This window comes from Diutina rugosa (genome assembly GCF_008704595.1).
Source record: "Diutina rugosa strain CBS 613 chromosome Unknown scaffold19_size194765, whole genome shotgun sequence".
Lineage (NCBI taxonomy): Eukaryota > Fungi > Ascomycota > Pichiomycetes > Serinales > Debaryomycetaceae > Diutina > Diutina rugosa.
This window is the reverse complement of record NW_022995152.1, coordinates 106,026-129,844: the sequence shown is the minus strand read 5'-3', so window position 1 is coordinate 129,844 and position 23,819 is coordinate 106,026. Positions and strand designations below refer to the sequence as shown.

The 23,819-nt window shown below is 49.4% G+C and overlaps 12 protein-coding genes across 12 annotated transcripts; 7 read left to right on the top strand and 5 right to left on the bottom strand. All coding sequences in view use genetic code 12, as the record gives it.

The window, feature by feature from the left end:
* Nucleotides 1–241: 241 nt before the first annotated feature.
* DIURU_003228 (uncharacterized protein) lies at nt 242–3,514 on the bottom strand (the record flags this gene model as incomplete). Its single annotated transcript, XM_034155967.1, has 1 exon — nt 242–3,514. One exon carries the CDS (start codon nt 3,512–3,514, stop codon nt 242–244), a length of 3,273 nt encoding a protein of 1,090 aa, XP_034012000.1.
* A 578-nt stretch (nt 3,515–4,092) lies between these two features.
* On the top strand, nt 4,093–6,990 carry VPS34 (phosphatidylinositol 3-kinase; the record flags this gene model as incomplete). The annotated part of the gene is made up of 1 exon (XM_034155966.1): nt 4,093–6,990. The coding sequence occupies one exon, from the start codon at nt 4,093–4,095 to the stop codon at nt 6,988–6,990; it is 2,898 nt and encodes a 965-aa protein (XP_034011999.1).
* A 49-nt stretch (nt 6,991–7,039) lies between these two features.
* Nucleotides 7,040–10,018, bottom strand: CDC68 (chromatin-remodeling protein; the record flags this gene model as incomplete). The annotated part of the gene is made up of 1 exon (XM_034155965.1): nt 7,040–10,018. The coding sequence occupies one exon, from the start codon at nt 10,016–10,018 to the stop codon at nt 7,040–7,042; it is 2,979 nt and encodes a 992-aa protein (XP_034011998.1).
* A 398-nt stretch (nt 10,019–10,416) lies between these two features.
* Nucleotides 10,417–11,892, top strand: PRI2 (DNA primase subunit; the record flags this gene model as incomplete). The annotated part of the gene is made up of 1 exon (XM_034155964.1): nt 10,417–11,892. One exon carries the CDS (start codon nt 10,417–10,419, stop codon nt 11,890–11,892), a length of 1,476 nt encoding a protein of 491 aa, XP_034011997.1.
* A 165-nt stretch (nt 11,893–12,057) lies between these two features.
* On the top strand, nt 12,058–13,002 carry ELA1 (elongin A; the record flags this gene model as incomplete). Its single annotated transcript, XM_034155963.1, has 1 exon — nt 12,058–13,002. One exon carries the CDS (start codon nt 12,058–12,060, stop codon nt 13,000–13,002), a length of 945 nt encoding a protein of 314 aa, XP_034011996.1.
* Nucleotides 13,003–13,726: 724 nt separating this feature from the next.
* On the top strand, nt 13,727–15,185 carry DIURU_003223 (uncharacterized protein; the record flags this gene model as incomplete). The annotated part of the gene is made up of 2 exons (XM_034155962.1): nt 13,727–14,374; nt 14,793–15,185. 2 exons carry the CDS (start codon nt 13,727–13,729, stop codon nt 15,183–15,185), a joined length of 1,041 nt encoding a protein of 346 aa, XP_034011995.1.
* A 33-nt stretch (nt 15,186–15,218) lies between these two features.
* DIURU_003222 (putative dephospho-CoA kinase) lies at nt 15,219–15,935 on the bottom strand (the record flags this gene model as incomplete). The annotated part of the gene is made up of 1 exon (XM_034155961.1): nt 15,219–15,935. One exon carries the CDS (start codon nt 15,933–15,935, stop codon nt 15,219–15,221), a length of 717 nt encoding a protein of 238 aa, XP_034011994.1.
* Nucleotides 15,936–16,952: 1,017 nt separating this feature from the next.
* On the top strand, nt 16,953–17,879 carry DIURU_003221 (uncharacterized protein; the record flags this gene model as incomplete). The annotated part of the gene is made up of 1 exon (XM_034155960.1): nt 16,953–17,879. The coding sequence occupies one exon, from the start codon at nt 16,953–16,955 to the stop codon at nt 17,877–17,879; it is 927 nt and encodes a 308-aa protein (XP_034011993.1).
* Nucleotides 17,880–18,034: 155 nt separating this feature from the next.
* DIURU_003220 (uncharacterized protein) lies at nt 18,035–19,495 on the top strand (the record flags this gene model as incomplete). The annotated part of the gene is made up of 1 exon (XM_034155959.1): nt 18,035–19,495. The coding sequence occupies one exon, from the start codon at nt 18,035–18,037 to the stop codon at nt 19,493–19,495; it is 1,461 nt and encodes a 486-aa protein (XP_034011992.1).
* Nucleotides 19,496–19,502: 7 nt separating this feature from the next.
* Nucleotides 19,503–20,429, bottom strand: DIURU_003219 (histidine phosphatase family protein; the record flags this gene model as incomplete). Its single annotated transcript, XM_034155957.1, has 1 exon — nt 19,503–20,429. One exon carries the CDS (start codon nt 20,427–20,429, stop codon nt 19,503–19,505), a length of 927 nt encoding a protein of 308 aa, XP_034011991.1.
* A 518-nt stretch (nt 20,430–20,947) lies between these two features.
* RNH35 (ribonuclease H2 catalytic subunit) lies at nt 20,948–21,838 on the bottom strand (the record flags this gene model as incomplete). Its single annotated transcript, XM_034155956.1, has 1 exon — nt 20,948–21,838. The coding sequence occupies one exon, from the start codon at nt 21,836–21,838 to the stop codon at nt 20,948–20,950; it is 891 nt and encodes a 296-aa protein (XP_034011990.1).
* A 382-nt stretch (nt 21,839–22,220) lies between these two features.
* On the top strand, nt 22,221–23,771 carry DIURU_003217 (transcription factor TFIIIC subunit; the record flags this gene model as incomplete). Its single annotated transcript, XM_034155955.1, has 2 exons — nt 22,221–23,019; nt 23,089–23,771. 2 exons carry the CDS (start codon nt 22,221–22,223, stop codon nt 23,769–23,771), a joined length of 1,482 nt encoding a protein of 493 aa, XP_034011989.1.
* Nucleotides 23,772–23,819: the final 48 nt, after the last annotated feature.

The window sequence follows — 23,819 nt, the reverse complement described above, 5'->3', positions numbered from 1 at the left end:
CACTCTTTTGATGAACATATATGAATAACTAAAACAAAAGATGTAAAAACGAAAAAAAAAAAAAATACAAAGTTGAAAACAAAAAATAAAAAAAAAAACCCAAAAATTGGGCTCTGCGGAAGTCACCGACACGAGATTGACGATACATTTTAAACCACCCTGAGTTAGGCAATGACAATGACACATTCTTGTGAGTCACTTTATTACTATATAGGGATGGGGAGAGGGAACCCCCATTTAATTAAGAGTACCCAATGCACTTTCTCACCTCTTCGGGGGCCTTAGCCAACAACGCCGTCGCTTGCTCTTGAGGGAGCGACGACAACAAACCCCTCACGGCCGGGATCACTTCCGCCTGGACTTCCTCCAGCAACGTCCCGTGGGCCAATGCCAGCACCACCAGCTCGACCACCTTGGGCACTTGCGTGGTCACCAGCGGGTGTTGGCTCAGAATCAACAGCACCAAGAACTGGTAGCAGAAGCGAGCCTGTTCCCGGTCATGAATCACCGGTAAGAGCCCCACCCATTGTTGCAATGCCGTGTCCAATTGGGGCACTTTGTCATGATAAGCGTGGAAGATCTTGCCGATGGCAGCCACCGCGGTTTCAGTGGCGACGACGTTCTCGTCGGCTCCCAGGTCGGGCACCAGCGCCATCTTGAACAACGGCTGAAGACAAGCAATGCAGAAATCCGGAGCGATGCCGTGGTCGGCAGCGGCACCGACCGCGTACAGCGCTGCTTGCCGCACGCCGGCGTGAGCCAGCATCACCAGTTGGGCCACGACCATCAACCAAGGTTCAAGGTCCACCGTGCGGTCGCCGGCGTCGATGACGTCACACACCATCACCAACCCACAGAGCTTCAAATGGGTGTTGTCGTCGTTGACAAACGTCGTCACCGTGGTACGGGCCACGTCCAAAAACTGGCCGGCAAACGGGGTGGCCCGACGGAACAACGCCAGCACCAACTTGTTGCACTCGTCCAACAATTCGTCGTCGGTGTACTCGTCGTCCAGGTCGGCGACGTCTTCAGTGTAGTCGTCATCGTCGTCACCGTTTTCTCTCGACTTGATCCGCTCGTAGACAGCTAACAAGTTGCCGTTGATGGCGGTGGCCAACGCCCGCAAGAGTCGAGGGTCGCCCAGGACGATGGAGGCCGGCACCACGTTCACCATATCGATCACGGCGGTGTAGTAGGCCATGAGAAGCTCGGGCATCGGCTCCGAGGTCATCGTTTGCGCCAACTTGACGATGATCAAGTGCCACAACTGGGCGACGTTGTGGTCGGCGGCGACCGCCAGCCGCATCATCAGGGCAAGCGCAAGTGCTGCCAGAGCCCGCACCCCGTCGTGGAGGTAGAACTGGAGGGCGGGGATGGCGATCTGCTCGACGATCTCGTCGACGTAGGCGACGAAATCCCCCTTCAACTGAGCGGCGTACAGCCGGAGGAGGTCTAAGGCAGTGACCTTATCGTCTAACGTCAGGGTGTGGACGGCAATAAGCTTACCGCTTAAGTTAATCACGTCCCAGTCGTCGTTTTGAGTGTATTCCTCAGCCTGGTCTTCTTCAAGCAACAGCACGTCTTGAGTGTAACGGGCTTGTTCGAGTACGGGAGGTAAGATTTCCGGAAGAACTTGTAAGAATTCTCTTCCGACAATGCGACACACGCGACACCACCCTTGTTCCAAAAACTGTTTGATGGGGTCGTCGTCAGACACTATCAGCTGTTGCAACGCCGCAAAGCGTTCCAACACTTCTTGGGCGTGGGCACTGAATTGTTCTCTGCCCACGGCAAGCGCGATAAGCGTCAGACACTCGATGCACTTAGCCTTTAACGAACGGGTCTGTTCGTCGGTGTCTGGTTGCGCCAATTCGTGGAGCAAAAGCGGCATCAACGTGTCGTAGTACTTGCTGAAGAAGTTCTGGGCGGCGTCGGCAATGATGGCAATAGTGGTAAGCACTTGTTCTTGAACGTAGCGCTTAGGCAGGTTTTGCAAAAGGCCCAATAAGTTCAGAAGCACCTGGTCAAGGTAAGGTTCAAGTACTTCCTTGGGTGCCGCTTCCGAGAAGTTGACTAAGGCAGCGGCAGCGTGAGCCTGGACCCGAGGCACCAGCTTATTGGTCAAATGAGAGATAAGCGGCGGGAGGATGCGGTGGCCAAACAGAAGCTGGACGACGTTGGCGAAGTCGGTCGACATTTGCCCCAAGGCATTACACCCAGCGTATTGTACTCTCGGGTGGGGGTCCGCCACCAACGGGATCACCATATCCAAAAGCAGGTCGATCTGGTCCATAAGCACATCGACACAACCCTCAGCCGCCAGCGAAAGGGCCATGAGAGCCGCTTGCCGTTGTCGCCATTCGCTCAGTTGAGCCATTTCCGGTAAGTAGCGCACCAAGGGAGCGGCTAACGTTTGCCCACCTAATCTGAGGGCTACCCGATCAAGAGCTTGACGAGCAGCATCGTAAATGGGGTCTTCATCCAGATCATCATCGTTGCCATCGCTATTATTCCATTCAGCAGCATCGTCATCGTCTTCACCGACTTCAGTAAGCATCGTCAAACAGGTAACCACAAACGTATCCGGGTACCGTTCTTCTCGCTTACACATTTGCGGGGCACACTCAGCAAACGTCGTCAAGAGCTCAAGCAGGGCCATGCGACACAGCTCGTCCAAGTCGCGGTCTTTACACACGGTGGCGCAGAAGTCGACGATGGTACCAAACATGTCTCTAAACATCTTTGGGGCCAATTCCACGAGTTCAATCAACAGCTCAAACACTTGGGCTAAAGCGACATCGTGGTGAGCCTCAAGGAATCGAGGGAGCGAATTAAGCAAACCGGGTAAAAGCGTCTGTAAAAGCGGCCATTCCGATTTACGGAGGCCTCTGAAGAACGCCACAAACGCCAGACAGGCAGCGATGCGCACTTCGTCGTCGTTATCTTCAAACGCTTGTTTAAACACCTGGACGACTTTTTCAGCGGCATCTTCCACCACTTCGGGAGCAGCGGCAATGATACGAAGAGCACTCTCCCTAAAGCTAGGGTCGGGGAGCTCGGTAGCGTAGAGGATCAGCGGCACCAACTCTGCCCACAGCCCCGCCGGCAGCGCGTCGGGCTTAGACATCTCAGCAATGGCGTCGGCGAGCTTGTGGCGCACCAGTTTCGGCAAGTTTTCCTTGACGAACCCTTGAAGTAAAATACGACGGATTTGCGTGCGTACGGGCTCGGGGACGGAGCTGATAGTGCGGTCGGCCACCGAACTCAGGTATTCCGGGGTCTTGATCGCCACCCGGCGGAACATGACGGCGGCAAATGCTTGGTAGGTGGTGTCGGGGGCGTCGCAGGCCCGCTCGGCCAAGAATGTGAGGAGCATCAGCACCTGTTCTGGCAGCTGCTGCCACTCCTTTTCCAACGTCTTCTCCGCGCTGCTCCGGACGTTGTTATCCAGCAGCATCAACAGCCCGACCAACTGGTCGAGCTCCTGGCTCACTTCTCCAGGGAGGACACTCATCGTCGATGCTTTCGGTGGGGGATCGATTTCATTTTCGCAGCGCGTGGCATTAGCACGAGGCCCGGGATGAAACCGAAGAGGGTGGAATAAACTGGAAAAAAGACCTAGTAAGTCGTTAATGTAGTAGGTTTGATTTGATATTTTACGGTCAAATAGGCTTTTGGCTACATTAGAATTTGCTCTGATCATCGTAAGAGTGTGACATATTAGTAATGTGAGGGAGGGGAGCATCGATCGTCTAAATTTAAATATCGGGAACACGCCTCAACCACTTTCAGAATACATAAGTAGTTATCGTGTTAGCTCTATTGATTAAATGCCTGAAGTTATCCTAGTTATCTATTAGTGATCGTTGAGTATCGACTATTCTCACCACAGTGGCTAGAACCACAACTGCTGGGCTCGTCAACTCGAGATCACTGTGATTTCAAATCGTTAAAGTTAGTATACCTGAAGTCGCCGATTCAGTATAGTGTTTACCTGTATTTCATTTACCCTGTTGTGGTGTCGCATTACATCATCGTCTGCACTCTCTCCCAATTAGGCGTCACTGCGAGATCGAAAGGCCGTGCTCTCCCATGGAACCCAAGGCGACGCTGACGGCGTTCGGGCTTTCCACCGACGTCAGGGCCACCGTCCAGCTCAAGATCGAGCACATGGACGCCATCACCGACCCGCAACTCGCATCGCTCGCCGATAGGTACCGCCACCCGGACGTGTACAAGACCTACTCGAAGGTGGCTCCTTACCTGGAGTTATTCATCGAAGTCACTGCCTATGATAATCACCATACTCAGAATATGCTTCTGGTACCTGTCCACACCAAATACAGTCCGTTTAATGGGTCTCTGAGGAGCTGGAACACCACTATAGCATTACCCTTGGATTACCGTCAATTGCTGCAAGACGCCTACCTCCAGCTACGAGTATTTGAAGTCACCAATACCAAGCCTAATCTATTTGCTGTGGGGTCATTATCCCTTTTCAATCGCGAAAGCTTTACCCTTCGAAGTGGCCGGCAAAAGGTGGCAGTCTATAGGGCGTCAAATCAGGCAAACCCGCCTGTATGTTACCAAAAGCGGCTTCCAGGACTCACAGTGGAGGAAGAAGACCTTGCTAAATATGAGAATGGCCAGCTTCCTCGGGTTCCTTGGCTAGATAAGTTTGTTATCCCTAAAGTGGCGTCGTCCCCAGCTGAAGGAGTGGGTGACTACTCGCTATATGTGGAGTTACCGTCATTTGACTTGCCGATTGTCTATTCGGAATGGCGTAAGCCTGAGACTACGGCTGCGGTGTCAGTGGCTCGTGAAACATCGCAAACAGTGGCCCCTTCAACGGTGCTTAATCTGGTGACCATATCTCCTGATACCCATCATCAGGTGATTGATTACACTATACCTGGCGATGAAGACGATCCCATAGAAGCGAAATACCACCGGTTGGAGCGTAACATCAATAATGCGCTTCTCGATAAGGAAATCAAGCCTAGTCCCCAAGTGCGGGATGAGCTTCTCCGCATCCTTGTCAAAGCCGCCAGTACCGATCTTAGCGAGTACGAAAAGAATCTCATTTGGAAATTTCGCTATTACTTCTCCAAGAATAGCGACACGGGAACAGCGCTGGCTTCGTTTCTTCCCAAATTTCTCAAATCAATCGACTGGGAGAATGACTCTGAAGTTGACCATGCTTTCTCAGATATTATCCCTCGTTACTGGACGGTCGAAAAGATCCATATTGGTGATGCCCTCGAGTTCCTCGGCTCTTATTTCAACCCGTATACTCTCTATCCTACCGGAAGTGCGGCTACTGGGGTCGATCCAGTCTCCAAGAATGAAGAGGAAAAGTTCCAAAACGTGGTGACGAAAGTCAGATTTATCCGCAAATTCGCCGTTGATCGGTTGAAACAAGCGAATAGTGAAGAGCTTTTGTTATATCTTCTCCAGCTTATTCAGGCGTTGAAATATGAGGCTAAGATTTATCATGGAGATGAGCAGGCAATTTTAAACCTGCCCCTTACTCAGTTTTTGATTGAACGGTCAGTTGAGGTACCTAAATTGGGCAACTACTTCTACTGGTACCTCAAAGTGGAAAATGAGGATATGGTCAACCAATCCAAATTGAGCAAGACTCAACCGCCGATGATCTACCTGGTTATTCTCAATAAGTTTATTGCTGAACTCAAAAGTTACTGCAGTGGTGGCCATAAAAAGCTTCCTTATTACGCTCACCTTAAGCGGCAAATCTGGTTTGTGAAGAAGCTTAGTGGGTTAGTGGAATTGATGAGAACGACATTTAAGCGGAATGAGGCTACCGCACGTAAAGTGGAATACTTGAGAGAGTATCTCGGCAACAGTCTGAATGAGTTCCTCAAGTTTCCTGAAACATTCCCGTTACCATTGGACCCGCTGGTGATGGTTTGTGGTTGCTACCCTCAAGAGCTGTCAGTATTCAAGTCGTCGTTAGCTCCTTTGAAAATAACACTCAAGACAGTGGAGATCTCGGGTAATACAAAGAAATATGGTAAGTACCCGATGATGTTTAAGATTGGTGACGATTTACGCCAAGATCAATTAGTGATCCAAATGATCGACCTTATGGACCAGTTATTGAAGAATGAGAACTTAGACCTCAAATTGACTCCATACAAGATCTTGGCGACGCTGCCAGTGGCGGGGATGATGCAGTTTGTCCCTAATGAAACCTTGGATGAGATTTTGGCTCAGCTGTACCCTCAAGATGATTACCCAGTACAAATCAATTCTTCTGAAGTACTTCAACCTAATGGTATATTATCTTACTTGAGACTCCATTCTCGAGAAGATCAACCGGTATATGAACCCGCAGCCAAGAGTATTTGGTACCTGCCCACGGCACTGACCCATTCTCCTCCGGCTGCCCTCGTCACTGGTACATCATCGACGATGCATTCCACTTCCCCCCGCATATCCAACGACCTTGGTGTGCTGCCAGTTTTAATGGAGAACTACATCAAGCTGTGTGCTGGCTATTGCGTTATTACATATATATTGGGTGTGGGGGATCGCCATCTTGACAATCTTTTGCTTTCGCCTAACGGGAAGTTCTGGCACGCCGACTTTGGCTACATTTTAGGGCGAGACCCTAAGCCATTCCCCCCACTTATGAAATTGCCGATCCAAGTAATTGACGGTATGGGTGGGTTACATCACGAAAACTTTGGTCTCTTCAAAGGGTACTGTTTCACCACCTACTCAACCCTTCGCAAAAATCTGAGTTTGATTATTAACTTATTTGAGTTGATGCTCGACGCTAACATCCCCGACATCAAGGTTAATCGAGGACAAGCGATTGAAAAGGTGGAAGAGAAATTCAGAATTGACCTGACCGAAGAAGAGGCGATCGTTCACTTCCAAAACTTGATCACTGACAGTGTGCAAGCGTTTTTGCCGGTGGTCATCGATAAACTCCACTCTTTAGCCCAGTACTGGAGAGCATAAAACGTTTTCGCAAAAGTTATACATATATAATTAAACATACTTAATGGATCTAATCATCCCAAATTTCCTCGTCTTCATCTTCGTCCTCCAGGTTGGCCACCGACCCGTCGGATTCACTGGCGCTGCCTTCACTGCTGTAGTCTTCCAGTTCTTCCTCGGCAGAGTCGACTTCTTCGTCCGAAGGATCGTCGTCAGACACTTCGAATTCCGATTCTTCCAGCTCTTGCATTTCTTCGTCAGATTCGCCATCGCCAGAAAGGAACGACCAACCACCGTCTAAGAAGAATTGGTAAGGGTCTTGTTGAACTGTCTTCATAATCGTACCCCAGTTCAAGTTCATGGGACCTTCACTCATGGGGATATCGACATTGGTCAACCACGCCTTGACATCTTCCAACACTTCCATCGGGATGGTGTTGATGTGGACGACGGGCTTGCTGAAGTCCTTAAACACAAACACAAGATCGAAATTACGTAAACCGAATTGGACACGTTCAAGATGGGCAATTTCAATTTCGTCAAGAGTCACCACAAGGTAAGGAGGATCGATCAACTGGATCAAACAGTCACGGGTGGGCATACACAACACCGCCGACCGGAACGGCACACCTTGGAAACCAAGCTCACGGAAAGGAATGTCGAGATCGATCATACCGTTCAGCGCTTCAGCAATTTGTTCGGCAAAACCCTTGAATTCCTTGTCCAACAACGCTTTCCGACGACGTTCTTCTTGTTCTTGTTGTAATTCGTCTTCATCACCGTAACGGTAGCGCCGTTTACGCCCCCCAGTTTCATCAAACGCCATATCTGAAGCTTCTCTGTAGAATTGGACGTCAAAAGTCTTCTTCTTACCGATCATGATCGGGTTCTTCAAGTGGCAGTGGATGATGACAATCAATTCATCCTTGCATGGCTGGAAGAAGAGATGCTTAATATTAGAGAAAAGGACATCAACCTTTTGATCAGCGCGGAACAGCGACTGGTAGCGGATACCGTTTTGGTGAATCTGCAACACCCCACCAAGCTTCTTGGAGTCGGGAGGAGGACGAATGAAAACGTTATCCAACTTCTTCACCCGGCCCTTGATTTCAATGAGGTTAGCTTGAGTGACAACGTCGGCCATTTGCTTGCGTTCCAGCTCGCGCTTAGTGGCGTCCTTCTTTAAGTCTTGAATCGCCTTGAGGACATCAACCATTCTTTGTCTATCCTTGGAGCGGAAAGTGAATGAACGAATGAATGACAGCTCACCGTTATCTTCATAGGGAAGTTCAGTACGCTTCAGAACGTTACCACCAGCACCAGGGGAGTTGAAGTTAAGACGTAAGTAAGTGTATTCGCCTTCCTCATTTTGCGACCCGTTCTTGAACAGGTTGATGTGGAACGGCACCGGCCGACCGCAAATAGGTAACAAAATAGTATGGTTTTTGTAATCAACGTGGACCTTAAGATCACGCACTTGCGACGGGATTTGCGATTCACGCACGTACGATTCGTACTTTTTGAAGATGGGGCGGTACTCAGTCAGATCGGTAGCGTCGGCCTTAGAGAAACGAGCCAAACCTTCTTGTTGACGTTTTTCGTGTAATTTGGTTTGAATCTCTTGACGCAACTTTTCCGCAGTGTTATCCAGAGCGCCGTTGCTTTCGTTACGCAACTTCTTAACTCTCAGTTCCAATTGAGTTTCCGACTTGGGCTTTTCTTGCTTTATCTTCGCCTTGATTTCTTCAGCGTCATCATTGAAGTAGAAGGTAACTTCCTTCAAAGTCTTAGCGTAGTTAGTCAAACGAATAGGTTCGTGTTCGCCGACCTTGAAAGTGTCAGTCAACACCACAGCGTAGTGCTTACCCTTCAGGTTTTTAAGCCCCGAGAACCCAAGGGTGACCGAGAAGATTTGACCCGCTTGCAATTGGCGATCGTTTTTACTGTTCAACACGAACAGAGAGTCTCTGAACTCAATACCCATAAGCCACCCACAGTTCTTGGTGAAGTGAGACGTCAAGTCGGGCTTGTGTTCACCAATGTACTTGACGGCCCGGTCATAGATCAGCAGAGCCGACACTTCCGGCTTCATCAACAGGGTGACGTGTTCCTGCAATTTGATCAAAAACTCGTAGTTTTCCTCCATGTCCTTAGTGGGGTCGATCATAAACGTTCTGGCGACGTTCAGACAGTACAGCTTATAGCGTAACCCGATCGACGCCACCACCACGTCACCTTTGAGTTGCGTGTCCTCCGACACCGCCAGCGGCTTGAGGTCGTACTGCCCTCCCAGCTGGATGATGGGCAGGTAGCACCAGTCGACCAATTCGTAGTCAAAGTCACGTTGAGGCACCAATAACTGTTTGCCCAACTTCAGCTTAGTAAACCACTTCGGGTTATCTAATTTCTCTTCGATTTTATCGGTGAATTGGGCGTTGGTGATTTTCTTTTCCTCGTCGATGATTTGCATCATATCTTCAGTGACGATCTCCATCATCACCGTCGAGCACTTGGCGGCAGTCTGGGTGGCAGAGAATTCCTCGGCGTCCTTGATTTCCATCAGTTTCAGCAATAACGGAGCGATATCCACCTTATTAGTAAGATCCTTAGCCACTTCATCCCACTCGTCGATGAATTTACCCTTGTAGGAATCCTTAACCACAAAGCCATATTTGCCGTCATCGGTGTCCTTGATTAATTGGACAAGCTTTTCAAACACTTCCTTCGCCTTTTCCTTATCCTTGGTGCGTTCCCAGATCTCCACTTCTGACGAGTTCGCCGTGGGCTGAGCGGTAAGTCCCTTGAGGTACTTCGCCTTCAGTTCGGAAGTGATGAAAATACACTTATCCTGAGTGATATAGATGATGGTCTGGTTGAACTCGTAGCCCAACAACCACGTCTGCAACACCGTCAGCTTCTTGTAGGTGTTGTCCTCGTCACGCGCTCCCACCACCGTCAACAATTGCTGGAGCTTATCCACCACCATATTGGCCTGGATGATCAGCAACCGCTTGTGGAACGTAGCGGCGTCGATGTGAACGTCACTCATGGTGTGTTGCTGGAGAATGAAAAACGCGACGTGCGAAATAGAGGTGGTCGACACCAAGACGAGACTGTAAGTGAAATCAGTGATCCTCTTGAAACATTGATGGGAGATGAAATATAACTATAACTAGACTAATATGAGAGGACCAATATTTCCATATATCCTTTGATTTGAATTTATCTCTGTTCATTTGTCATTTAGTGAAATTTTTAATATCGAACTCTTCACCCACTCGATGAGCTCTGTTCATCATTAATACTATCTTGATTGATTTGTTTCTTCTCCTAATACTTAGTTTGATTTTAGGTTCACACATTCGACATATTTGCTTTTCTCTGGTCTTCGACCTCTTTTTGGTGACACTTTTTCACGACGCGTCTGGTTTTGTTCATACGCGTACCATGTACCGTTCCAAGAGAAAGACGGCCTCTCGGCGTAACTTTGCCGACGACAAAGCCGCATACACTCAACAGTACCCTTCAAGGCTTTCCTTTTACGATGCTCCACCTTTGGAAGAGATTACTTTGGAGCAATTCGAGCAATGGGCGGGTGACCGTCTTCGAGTGTTAGTGGAAATCCAATCACTTGGTCTCCGAAAGAAGACCCCAAAGGAGATGGAAACGTTGATGAGACCTACCCTTAATAAGTTTTTACCGCTTACAAACAACCCCGACACTCAACACAGTGAGAGACAGAAGGACCACTACTCACACTTCATTTTGCTGCTTGTGTTCTGTCGAAGCGAAGACCTCCGCAAACGGTTCATCAAGAACGAGGTGGCGTTATTCAAATTACGCTACCAGTCATTGCTGCCAAAGGAACAACAGGAATTCATCACCAGTCATCTGGAGAAGTTGCCGTGGCGCTACATTGATGCGGAAGAGAAAGAAAGGAATTTGGATAACTTCTTTGCCGCCAGTGGGGCTTCGATCCGTAATCATTTGAAGCTTGAACGTAACGTTGACTCGGTGACTGACGACCAAGTGAAACAGTATATTGCTCAAGTAGAGCAATTTATCAAAGTACCCTTCGAAAGAGTGCCCAATTTGGTACTGCTGCGGACGGTATATTTAAGCGAAGGTAACGCCTACTTGCCGCTGCTGATGCAAACCCATATCCTTGCTAATGAGTACGCTAAGTTCCTCGAGAGAAAGCTCATTTCAACAGTACAACAATTGCCACAACTTGAGGAGGATGATCGTTTGACGCCAATGATCATGCATCTCGCCGATAACTTCAGTCACTCTGAAGGTTACCTGCCCGATATTGCTGGTGACGCCGACATCACTGCTGCCAAGATCAATACGCCTGGCCTTCGGCGACACTACCCTCTTTGTGCTAAACGGATGCTTGATGGGTTGGTTGCAACCTCAAAACTCCAATACGATGCTCGTACGCAATTTGGTCTTTTCCTCAAAGGGATTGGTCTTGGTGTTGATGAAGCTCTCGTGTTTTGGCGGACTCAGTTTTGTAAAGATGGTCGTATGAACAGTGACACATTCCAAAAGAATTACGTCTACAACATTAACCATCTCTACGGGCTTAATGGGAGTCGCATCAACTATAAGCCCTGGAATTGCAATACTGTTTTCAATAAGCCGAGACCGCAACGGGGCCAGTTCCACGGGTGTCCTTATCGCGATTTGCCTCGCAGTCAGCTTGAAGATGAACTTAGAGAGCTTAAACTTAGGGAAGATGAAGTGGCTTCAGTGGCAGATATGGTCGATGGCAATGGTCGTACTCCCGAAGACTGGACGGCAGCCTGTACTCGGGTGTTCGAGTTGACTCACCCGGGTGCTCAGGAAGACCATCTTGACCACGCCAACCTCTACTTTGACCGATCACGCCAATACTGGGACAAGCGTGAAGCGGCATAAACATTCATGCAATTTAATATGACAAATGACCATGAGTTAGTAGAGTAGGTAACCGTTGAGTGGCGGGTGTTATCTGCAGTACATAATCCCCAAATTCGCACCCGATAAGGCAGCGATGACAGACCACTCGCCCATACAAACACACTTGCCCTAGCCGAAGCCACGATGGTGCTCTCGCTTGTCGAGCTTGCCACCCTCAAGTTTATCCAGTTCCCCATGTTGGTGGAGGACGTGGGGGCGACACCGTTCCATCTCCTCGTCCCCGTGCTAGAACGAATGCTGGCGAAGCAACTCCGCTTAATAGAGCAGAAATCGCCCCATATCACCGAAGACCTGGAACGGATATGGCGCCTGCTCATCCGCAAGGACTTCCCCGACCGGCCCGAGGTGCTGCCGACCCAGCCGTCGCTGCGTAAGCTCTACGATCAGTACGTGAAAGATCGAGAACAACTACGCCAACAAAGCGCTAACCGGTTGAGACAAATGAGTGAGGAATTGAAAAATAAGAAGAGTAAAGTGATTGCTGTGCCTGCGGGAGAGCTCAAAGAGCCTCGCCGTCGCATTCTGGGATGGGGCAGGTCGCCACTGGGTGGTGGCTGGGACGGTCCTCGGCGACCGAAAACGATCTTGGCTCGGGCCAAACGCGATGTCGCCGATCGGGGGCTCATGTTTAAAGTGGCTCCTAAGCCGCCAGCGGCTTCCCCGTTACTGAAATACCCTCAAGTGGTGGCACCACCAAGAACAAGAACTACCTCATCTCCCCCGCTGGCATTAGCCCCAATTCGACCACAATCAACTACAAGGTCAACCTCACTGAGACCAGCAGTTACAAGCACTTCCCAGTCTCGCACACGAGGTGAAACGACCACGTCATCGCCTACACTGAGTCCACCGATACAACGCCCATCACCGACAGTACCAGCTGAACGACCACGTAAACGTCCGGCGGCGGCGGCGGCACTGATATTCATGCCGTCTCGTCGGCGACCACCAACGTCAACCGTACCAGTGTCGAGGCCACCAAAACGACCTAAACAACTTGCGGACCCCCCGCCATCATCGCCACCCCGGAGGCCAATTAAGGCTACCCGCAGCTCCATCTTCAGCTGATCATGTTTACGATGCTTATGAGTAACGACCCAGGGTGACACGCCCTTCATATTAATATATATAGCTAGTATATCCTTCCATACCAAAACGCTTTGTTTGTAGATCGCATTCATCGAATATAATGAGTTGGCTATTACAATTTGAATTAATTGTAGTGGTCAATGAATTGACGTCTACAATTACTAGTCTTCAGTTTGAATCAAATCACTAGCTTCCCGATGCTTGTCAACAAAAAGAAATTTACGACATCGCGATCGGATTTGTCACAGCCTCATCCAATTTTACAGTGTGTTCACTCAAAATCGTTAAATTTAGTCTACGATTTGATTATGACCATCGTAAAATATAATCTACGTTGTTTACCAAACACACGTGCCAATTTAATTAATTTTATCTACACCCTAGTCGATTGCTGAGGACCACATGCCAGATAGCGGTGGGCTCGTTCCGAGGAACGACTTCCCCGCGTTGCGCAGCCACCACCCATTATTCCGGAGGGGGAGGAGGAGGGGGGGTAGGACAACGGTTATGCGGCTAACTCCATAAATATAAGGCCACTTTCTCTAACGGTGTTGTGGCGGTGTAGATCCGCTTTCACTCAGCCCGATTCCGAGGCTATCCGCGGAAGCTAAGCCGAGGGATCAGGGCGGGGGCAACACACGGGAGAGAGCCACAAATATAAATGTACCGGACCGTCCTGATAAAAAAACTATCACCCCTGAGTATGGAGTCAGAGCAAGCGACGGCGGTGAGCTCGGCCAGTCTGAGTCACGTACAACTTCCAGAATTAAAGTCGCTGAACCTATATTTGCACCAGCTCGAGCGCTCCCCCAAATACCAACACTATTTACGGGCGTATAAACTGGAGGCCAATGCTCAAGCACAACACATTACGGAGAAGCTTTATTCTAATTTTACGGGGCATACGTTGATGGGACCGGATAAGATCGATTTACGGTCGCCAGCGATGTATATCATCAACGATAAATGGCTCCAGTACCCTGAAGATATCGCTGAAGGCGAGTGTGGCGACGATGGGAACTATTCCGTGACGTTTTTCCACCTTGGTAATCGGCTTACCGGTCACGCTGGAGTGATCCACGGCGGTCTTTTGGCGACATTATTGGATGAACTCACCTGTCGGCTCGCCTTCCAGGCGTTCCCGCTGAAGAGAGGAGTGACGGCAAATCTCAATATAAACTACCGTCAACCGACACTTATGGATACCTATATTATGATCAAGTCGGTGGTGCAACGGAAACAAGGGCGCAAGTGCTGGGTGAAAGGGTCAGTGTATAAAGTGGGTGACCTTGAATCTGATGAACCCATCGAGACCAAAGAGAATTTACTAGCGGACTGTGTGGTCTTAGTCGTGGAACCTAAATGGGTCGATAAACTCAAAGACCACTGACCACAATTTTGAATGATTTAATGATTTATAGAGATAATGAAATAGAAGTATTTTTGGCTGAGTTGACTCTTGCTTGACTCTCTCTGACCCTGGCTGACTCCTGGCTGACTCGCGCCGCGGAGATTTCCCCCCGGTCGCGGCGAACGCCGCCGATTCCCGAATCGTGTGTCCCCCTCACCCCCAGTATAAAAACCACTCATCACCACTGCGCTTGTGAAATGTTGAGAAACCAATTGCGTGCTGTCGCCAGAATGTCCCAAAGAGCCTCGTCCTCCATCACCCCAGTACGTAAACAAAGAAAGACTACGAAATTTGCCAATTGTTCAGTTCGCCGGTAACGGCATGGTTATTTATCAAATCAAAGACTAACTCGTTCTAGGTCAAGACTGCTGCTGCTCCCCCTCCCGCTGCGTCGTACTCGCAAGCTGTCAAGGTCAACGGCTTCATCTACGTGTCGGGCCAGATCCCTTACACTTCGGAAAACAAGCCCTTGACCGATACCTCGGTGGAAGCCGCTGCCGAACAAGTGATCCAGAACGTCAAAAACATCTTGGAAGCGTCTAATTCATCGTTGGACCACATCGTCAAAAACACCATCTTTTTGACCGACATGGACAACCAGTTCCCCTTGTTCAACAAGGTGTACGGCAAGTACTTCAACGCCAACACCCACTTGCCCGCTCGTTCGTGTGTGGCAGTGAAGCAGTTGCCCTTGGGCGTGTTGTTGGAAATGGAATCCATCGCCATCGAAAAGCAAGACTCTAAGTTGTAAACTAATTACGTACATTGACAATAAAGGAATGAATTATTGAGTTTTGCGCTTAACCGGGGTTGGCTTAAGGGCAGCTCTCCAGACTTGACTGATAAGGCCCCACCCCCAGCCGAAGGGAGTCAACATGAATAATGTCCACCAAAACAGGGGAGTAATCTTCTCGATAGTAGTCGCTATCGTTTGCTTTAATTGGTCAACGCTACCATTATTATCAATGACGATATCGGCTTTAGCATTACGCTCGGCCATCGGCATCTGACTGGCAATCCGTTTATCCACTTCACTCTCGGAAAGCTCAGGGTTACGCTGCTGAAGCCGGGCTTTTTGCACCTCGGCCGAGGTCAGCACGCTGATGGTGACGCCACAGATCTTATCGAGACCAGCTTCAAACAAGAGGGGCACGTCCAACACCACCACTGGCTTTACTCTCACGTAGTTATCAATGAGCTGCCAGAAGATCTCCTGGCGGACTGCGGGATGGGTGATGCCATTGAGCACTGCGAGTCGCTGCTTGTTGCCAAATACGGCTCGGCCGAGAGCTGGTCGGTTTAATTCTCCGTTTTCAAGTAATAGATCGGGGACATCGGCAAACTCAGTGGTGATTTTATTGTAGGCGGGCTTGCCTGGCTCGACCACTTGACGAGCAATGAGGTCGGCGTCGATGATGGGTATCTGGTGAGTCAGCGAAAGCTCTTTCGAAACGGTGGACTTGCCCAGGGCAATACCGCCAGTAAGACCAACAATCAACATGGTGTTATCAAGCCGCGCGCCACAATTGTAGAAAAGGCCCTTGCACCGCGAACCAGACCAGACACTGGTAGTAGTCAATTGAAGACAAATTACATTACAATTGATTTGACAGTTGATTGAATGACTTGAAGTAAAAATTCTACGAGTGTCACTATTAGCAAGAATGGTTACGGTTGCATTGACTCTCGATGGTGTTGCACTTGTAACGAACTGAACGCAATATAATGGATGTAGCACTTACTAAACATCATAGGACGTTTACAGTTGCGATTATAATCGATTGGAGGAGTCGTAAAACGGTTTAAACTATCCCCTAATTGCTCTCAATGATACGGATGACCACCCTTGAGTCTCCACCACTTGCTCCCATAAATGCAAGTGTCTCAACCCCACCCCAACGGGTACCCCTAAACAACAAGTACAAAACTCTATCAAAACTACCACAAAGCAATTGCTCTTTCCAATACGGCAAAAAACCCAACCTTCTCACCATTGCTTTAGTGACATACTGAGCCACAAAAGAAAAGGAAAGCCTCCCCAGAGTGCGACAGAAACCCCGCGTTCCGCTCGCATCGCATTAGTTCGCCGCGGAGGGTTTCTTTTTGTTAGTGCTGCGCCCAAGACATCGTGCGAACAAAAAAAAGAAACGTGGCTAACGGATGGTGGGGTGAACTCACGAAACTAGTGGCACTCGCCTGACTTCGGCACTCCGCCCAACAAAAAAAAAAGACGGAATCAATCTAAATGTTTACTTAGTTGTCGTTCCTCGAAATGGTAGCAACCGCCATCAATTAGACGGGGTCATCTTGTCGATTCCATAAATAGCGCCATCGATCTAAGACTCGCCGGGAATCTATCCGTCCCCTCATCATCATTACATAACCTCCGTTCTGTTAGGGTGCGCGCTGAGTTGCATTTTCGGAGAAACTAGGGAATCATTTTCGGCGGAACCTCTATAAACCCGTAAAATATATAAACTCGACGTTTTTAGACACTGAAGGTTTGAGTACCACTACCATGACTACCGATCCCCCTGAACAAGTTATCACTCCTCAACAAAACGTCACCTCGGAAAACCCCCCCGCCGAAGCCCCCAAACTGGCGCTGGGCCTGTTGGTGAACCCCACCATTGGCCGGTTGCCTCAACCGTACCCGCCAATGACGTCGCCCATCTTGGACTTGTTTCTGCTCCAAAACAAGGCTGCCATCATCACCGGGGCCGTGCTGGGCATTGGTTTTGTCGTCGCCGAAGCCTACCTCCAAGCGGGGTTGCTGAAGTTGGCGATCATCGACTACGCTCCCAATGACGCTGCGGTGAATAAGCTCCGCAAAGTCAACCCGCAGGCGCAAGTGGTGTTCTACAACTGCGACGTGCGCCGGGCTCTGCAAGTGAAGGACGTCATCCACCAGGCCCGCGACGAGTTTGGTGTCATTGATATCTTTGTCGCCAACGCCGGCATCGCCTGGACTTCGGGCGCTATCGTTGACCAAGCCGACGACGACGATGCCGAATGGCTCAACGTGTTTAATATCGACGTTAACGGTGTCTACTACTGTGCTAAGCACATTGGCAAAGTGTTCCAGCAACAAGGGTTTGGCTCGCTCATCATGACGGCGCTGATGAGTGCTCACATTGTCAACGTACCCAACTTCCAGGCTCCGTATAACGCGGCGAAGCTGGCGGTACTTCATTTGGGCCGTTCGCTCGCCGTGGAATGGGCTAACTTCGCTAGAGTCAACACTGTGTCCCCGGGTTACATTGGCACTGAGTTGCTGGACTTTGTTCCTGAAGATATCAAGAGCACCTGGTACAGATTGACTCCCAAGGGTCGCCAGGGCCACCCGCGCGAGTTGTGTGGCGCCTACTTGTACTTGGCGTCGGACGCGGCGTCGTTCACCACGGGCTCCGACATTAAGGTTGACGGTGGCTACTGCCTGGTGTAAACTCCCGAGTTCGAATCCTCCCACTATTACGCACGCTTTTTTTTGATTTCGCGCCTAAGGGCATAATCGCACCGGTGCAGGGATACTACTATTGCATATATTAATACTAATAGAAATGGTTAAAAAGAGACACTAAAACACGTCGTAAATTACCGATGACTTCCCCTGAACTATCAGAGAAACACGACCCCGACTCGCCTCCACTGGTGACACTGGCATCAGACGCTAGCGGCAAGGATGAAGTGTATGCGCTTGCGGCGGAAGTGAGCTCGCTGCTCGAAGATACCGAGTACCCCACTCGCCGGGTCGATCTCCATATATTGCCGTGGCTCTGCGGTATCTACTTACTCCAGTTCTTGGATAAACTGTTATTGAACTATGCTGCTGCCATGGGGATCAAGGAAAACCTCCACGGGTCGCAATTCGCTAACTTGCTGACGATGTTTTATGGGGCGTATATTGCTGGGGAGCCAGTGATGGCGTATGCGATGCAGCGGTGGTCGCTTCTGAAGAGCTTGGGAGTGTTTGTCTGCTGCTGGGGCGTCGTGGTGGCGTGCCATTGTGCCTGTACCACCTACGCTCAGCTTATGGTGGTGAGAACGTTGCTTGGGATATTTGAGCTGTCGCTGGCAGTGGGGCTTATCTATATCAGCAGCATGTGGTATAGTAAGAAGAGCCAGGCGGCGAGAATGGGGCTCTGGCTGTCGATGGCGGGTGTAGCCACGATCATCGGCGCCCTCCTCCTGTTTGGCTTCCAGTATATCCACCTGCCGAAATTTGCTCTGTGGCAGATCCTCTTCTTGGTGATGGGAGTGATCACGTGTGCGTTTGGCGTGGGAGTGTTTTGGTGGCTTCCCGATAATGTCGCCACGGCATCATGGCTTACCCTGGAACAAAAATACGCAGTGGTGGCAGCGATTAAGGCTAACCAAACTGGCAGTAAGTGTCATGTGGTTAAACGTAACCACATTGCCGAGCTTTTATGGCGAGACCCGTTGACTTGGCCGTATTTCTTCAACATCTTAATCTCACAGATCGTCACGGGAGCTATCGGTACTTTCTCCGTCACCGTTACCATGCTGTTTGGCTTCACTAATAAAACCAGTGCCCTTCTCCAGATCCCCGTCGGAGCTCTCATCATCATTGTCATCATGACCCTGACATTACTCGTCCAGTTTGGTGGGTATATGGTGATCATCATCACCATGCTCATCCCCAGTGTCGTGGGAGCCATCGTTCTTTTGTGTCCCGTTTCCAAATACGGCCAGTTATTCGGGTTATACTTGTTGTACCTGGGGCTGTCGTCCATCACTCTTTTCTATGCGTGGACGATGGCCAACACCGGTGGCTCCACCAAGAAATTTGCCCGTAATGTGATGACGATGGTGGCGTTTCTGGTGGCGTGTATCATTGGCCCGCAATTGTTCACTGGTAAGACGTATACTGCGGCTAAGATCGTCCTCTTAGTGACTCAACTGGTGGCGATTCCAATGGTATTGGGCATCGGCTATATGTGCCATTATCTCAACCGTAACCGACAAAGAGAGGCCACTGGCGAATACTCTTTGCTCGACATCACCGACCGCGAGAACCCCGAGTTTGTATATAAGTATTAGAGCGTCCTTATTGGCGTTCGCCTTTAATCACTATCGGAATCATCCCCCCAGTAGAAATGCAAAACTTAGGATGGCCTAACACAGTGATAAACCCTCTAATCGTGCCTCCGTGAGAGGTGGTACTCACTACAACATCGTCTTCGTCGAATAAGTGTTGCAAAAACCGGTTGCATCGTATACTTTGTTCAGCAAACAGTTCACGAACTTCGTCGCCAAACAACTCGTCGTCGTCGTGGTGAAGTCTCAGAGTACAGTAGTGGGGGAACCTCTCTTCGATAACGTTGCGGTGCAGCCGTCTATCGCATAAATTGATGCCAATCGTCTCACGAAGGTATTCACACACCACCGGCTTGTGAGGGATATCAATGTCTTTCCAGGTAATGTCTAGCGTCTGACAACTTCTCTGGAGGGGGCTGACGTAGAATTTGGTCGGTACGGGTGCTCCTGCCGCCAACTGACGCCGCCACGCCTGGTTATTCTCTGCTGCCTGAAGCTCCCCCAACGACGATAACGGGGGGTCGGGAGCGTACACCAACCCCGTTTCCGGGTCCTCGCCCATGTACCGGTACTTGTCGAGCCATGCCTGTAACCCATAAGTGTCGACAATGATGTTATGCGGTCCCTGGCCGTGACGAGCAAAGAACACAAGCTTGTATTTGACGTTTTCGTCCTGTTGATTCAATTGATTCAATTCGTCAACGATCTGTTGCCATGGTTTCAAACGGCCAAAGTCTTGGGTGTAATCAAAGCAGGCATCGTCGATATTAGGGTCGGTGGCCTGTTTAAAGAAACCAGGTACGCTGGAGAAAGTCCACGCAAAATCCTTGGGCGATTCGGCTGTAGTCTTGGCTAGAAGCTCTCGGTAAACGTCGTCAAGGTGGAGTTCGCGGTGGGCAACGTCCCAGTCGTTTTCGGAGGCCTTCAAGTAGGTCATGGTGGCGAGTGGGTGGTGTGGTTGATTTTTCCCCGCACGGAAGTTCGACTACGGACATATATATACTTCTCCGACCTTAGAAGCAAAGCGCGTCAATAATAGACACCGACGTCAAATTCCAATGACTCATAAAATACGGTCCATGTTTGCTATTGATGAATTTGAAGTGACGTCGTGAAGTCGACGTGTCCTAGTCAATTTTATTTCATAGATCGCGGATCAATCGGGAACTAGCTTCAGTTGACAATTGCAAAAAAAGAAAATTTGGAAAGTTTCTAAAAGCAAATCATTGTTCACATTTCCGAAAGCTGGAAAGGTTGCAAAAGATTGTCGAAAACATTTTGAATTTGACACCATGTTCAGACCATATGGGAGACATAATTTCAGGTTTCGGCAATGACACAAGCGGTCCGATTACGGAAGAACGCACGGCACACTACATCGGAGACTGTGATCACTAAATTATATATTAACGTTCATAAAGGAATCTTTTCAATGCAAGTCAGATGTCTAACCACCTAGAGAGCAACGTTGTCATTACCATAGTAGCTGGAATCAATAAATGCGGGCTTCTTAGCCATATTATCAAGCAGGCCGTAGCCAGGATCACGCACGGGGTCGGTTTCGTAGTTCACCAACACGTGCTCTTTAAGCAACTCTTTTGCCGTTCCCCACGAAAACCGTAAGAGACCCAGCGGCCAGCCGAATACTGGGTCAATGTCTTGCCGGATAAACAGTTTCGTATTAGGGTCACCCGGGTACCCTGAACCAATCTCCCCTAAGCCGAGAGTATTGACATAGTAAGTCAAATTGAAGTCTCTAGTCACTTTAGCCACAATCGAAGCCGCCAGCACAATTGGATATATAGCATCAGCTTTCTTGGCCACCGTCACTTGAACTTCAGGGAAAAGCTTTTGGAGTTTATCCTGATACGATTGAGGCGGTCCCACAGTATCGACATAGATCTCCGTCACTTTCACTCCTCGAGCAAGCACGCCACGAATTAAGTCAATGGTAGTATCGTGGGCTTGTTGGTTAAGGTTATAATTGTTTTTCGAAAGCATCCCCAGAGATATATCTTTAGCAGTTAATGTAGTGGTAGCATAACCAATATTCAATGAGTCAACCCCTTCGAATAGTTGACGTCTCATCGGCTCACTAAGCGTCTTGGAGTCAGCAAACCCTGCTTCTTTGATCCCATCTTGAGCCATCTTCAACGAATAGGCCACGCCGTAAACCATCGGGCCAAGCACTGGACCCCGACCCGCTTCATCCACGCCAAGGACAATTGGTTCAGTAGTATCCTTCAATGCTTGTGGCACCGGCGAGTAAAACGTCAGCGACTTAAACTCAAGCGGATCTCCAATCGCCGTCACCGTGGGCGGGTACCATTGACTCTCCTCAGTCATCCTGACGCGTCGCGTCCTCACTGCGCTGCTCAATCTAGAGACAACCCCGCTTGATCTAACATGAATATTTCCGATAGGTATAAAATTAAAAACAATTATTCTATCATGTTTCACTAGATTGGTATGTCATGTTCTATTTGGTTGAAAAATTAGGCCCGATCTAAAGTCATCTCTCTATCGTATCTCGGCCCATACTTTTCACAAGTGATCGAATTTCACCCAAAGAGTTTTGATTGACTCATTTGCAACCGAAAATACTTATATTTGATTCAATTTAGTAGTAGACTTAATTGTTACCTTTATCTTATCAACGTGTACCATGGGGTCGCACTCGCTGTACCCATCCACACACACAACACCCGATTCCAACCAAGGCGCAAAGATGACCGTGAAACGAATCTATATTTGTCGACACGGGTACCGGATGAACTGGTTACCTGAGCCGCACCCTCCCAACCCCACCGGTATCGACCTGGATCCTCCCTTGGCCCCTCACGGCGTCGAACAAGCGGAAGAGCTTGCTCGCCATCTTGAACAGCTCCCCGCCGACCAACGGCCTCAATTCATCCTTTCGTCGCCGTTTTACCGGTGTGTGGAAACAGCCCAACCTATCACCAAAGCCTTGGGCTCTAAGGTCGCCTTGGAACGTGGTGTAGGTGAATACTACCGTGTGGGGCGTAACGTGATTCCTGAGCCGGCAAACTACGACCGTCTTGAAGGATTCTTCCCCGACGTATTGGTTAAAGAGAATGAATGGCCTAGAGACACTGCTGTGGGCGTGATCCCCTCGCTTGAAGGGGAACTGCCCGAAGCCATTTTCGACAGATGCCAACGGTTTTGGAGATTATTCTTCCCCGTGTTTGAAGCGAAACACCCGGAGGTGGAAAATGTCCTTATCGTCACTCACGCTGCCACCGCCATTGCTTTAGGGATGTCGCTCATTGGTAAGTCGTCAGTGTTAGAAAGCATTGATGACACCCCTAACAACTTTATCAGAGCGGGGGCATGTTCGATGTCGACTTACGTTAAGGAAGGCGACCACTGGAAGCTTACCGTAAACGGAGACACGCTGTTTTTGCGTGAAGGTGAAGAGATGAACTGGAACTTCCATCTGGGCTTCGAAGCAGGGCTGGACGAAGACATTAAACTGCGCAAAAAGCAGGAGGAAGAGACCGAGGTACGTAAGCAACGCAACTCTAAGTATTAGAACATTTTTTACTAACATTGTTTCCAGGATTTCTATGTGGTAGTCGAGGTTCCCAATTTCGGACGACGGTTCCATGAAGAAGCTGACGATGACCAAGGGTTAGGGAAAAGTCACTTGATTAAGCCTCTGAGTTACTTTCAAATCACTGAGCTTAATCATGCCACTCCGCTTTTTAAGATTCTGAATAACTATACTAAACCAGTGGGGAAGTCACTAGACCTGTCCAAGGGAGTCGACGTGGCTCTGAAGATTATTGATGGCAAAATATACTCTACCGAATGGACTGAACTTGTGGGCACTGATATGATCTTTGATGACGAGGGGGAATTGTTGGCGATATCACGCGACCATCTTCAGGTAGACGAACAGATATCCCTTGAGGTGGTTAAGGAACGTCCCGAGGCTGAAAACGACGAACGGCCTACACGAGGAGTACTTGAAGAACAACCTCGCTCGCTGTTTTTGCGTAAAGCTATTAAGCAACTGAAACTGTCTAAGCATCGAGCAGCCTCGGCTCGGGCCACTTTGAGCCCCGCCGTTGATAGCCAGCGAAGTGGATCCGAGCCGGTAGAGGAGAATGGCAATGGCGCCGGTGATGACGGCAAAGAAAATGCTGATGAAACTAACAATGCTGCCGCTGAGGCGACTAATAACAATGCCGCTGACGAGACTAATAACAATGCTGGTGATGGTGAAAACAACGATGCTATGGACGTCGATGGGTAATTCTTGAGAGACAATATAACCTTACCATAGAGATGAGGTGAAACTTCG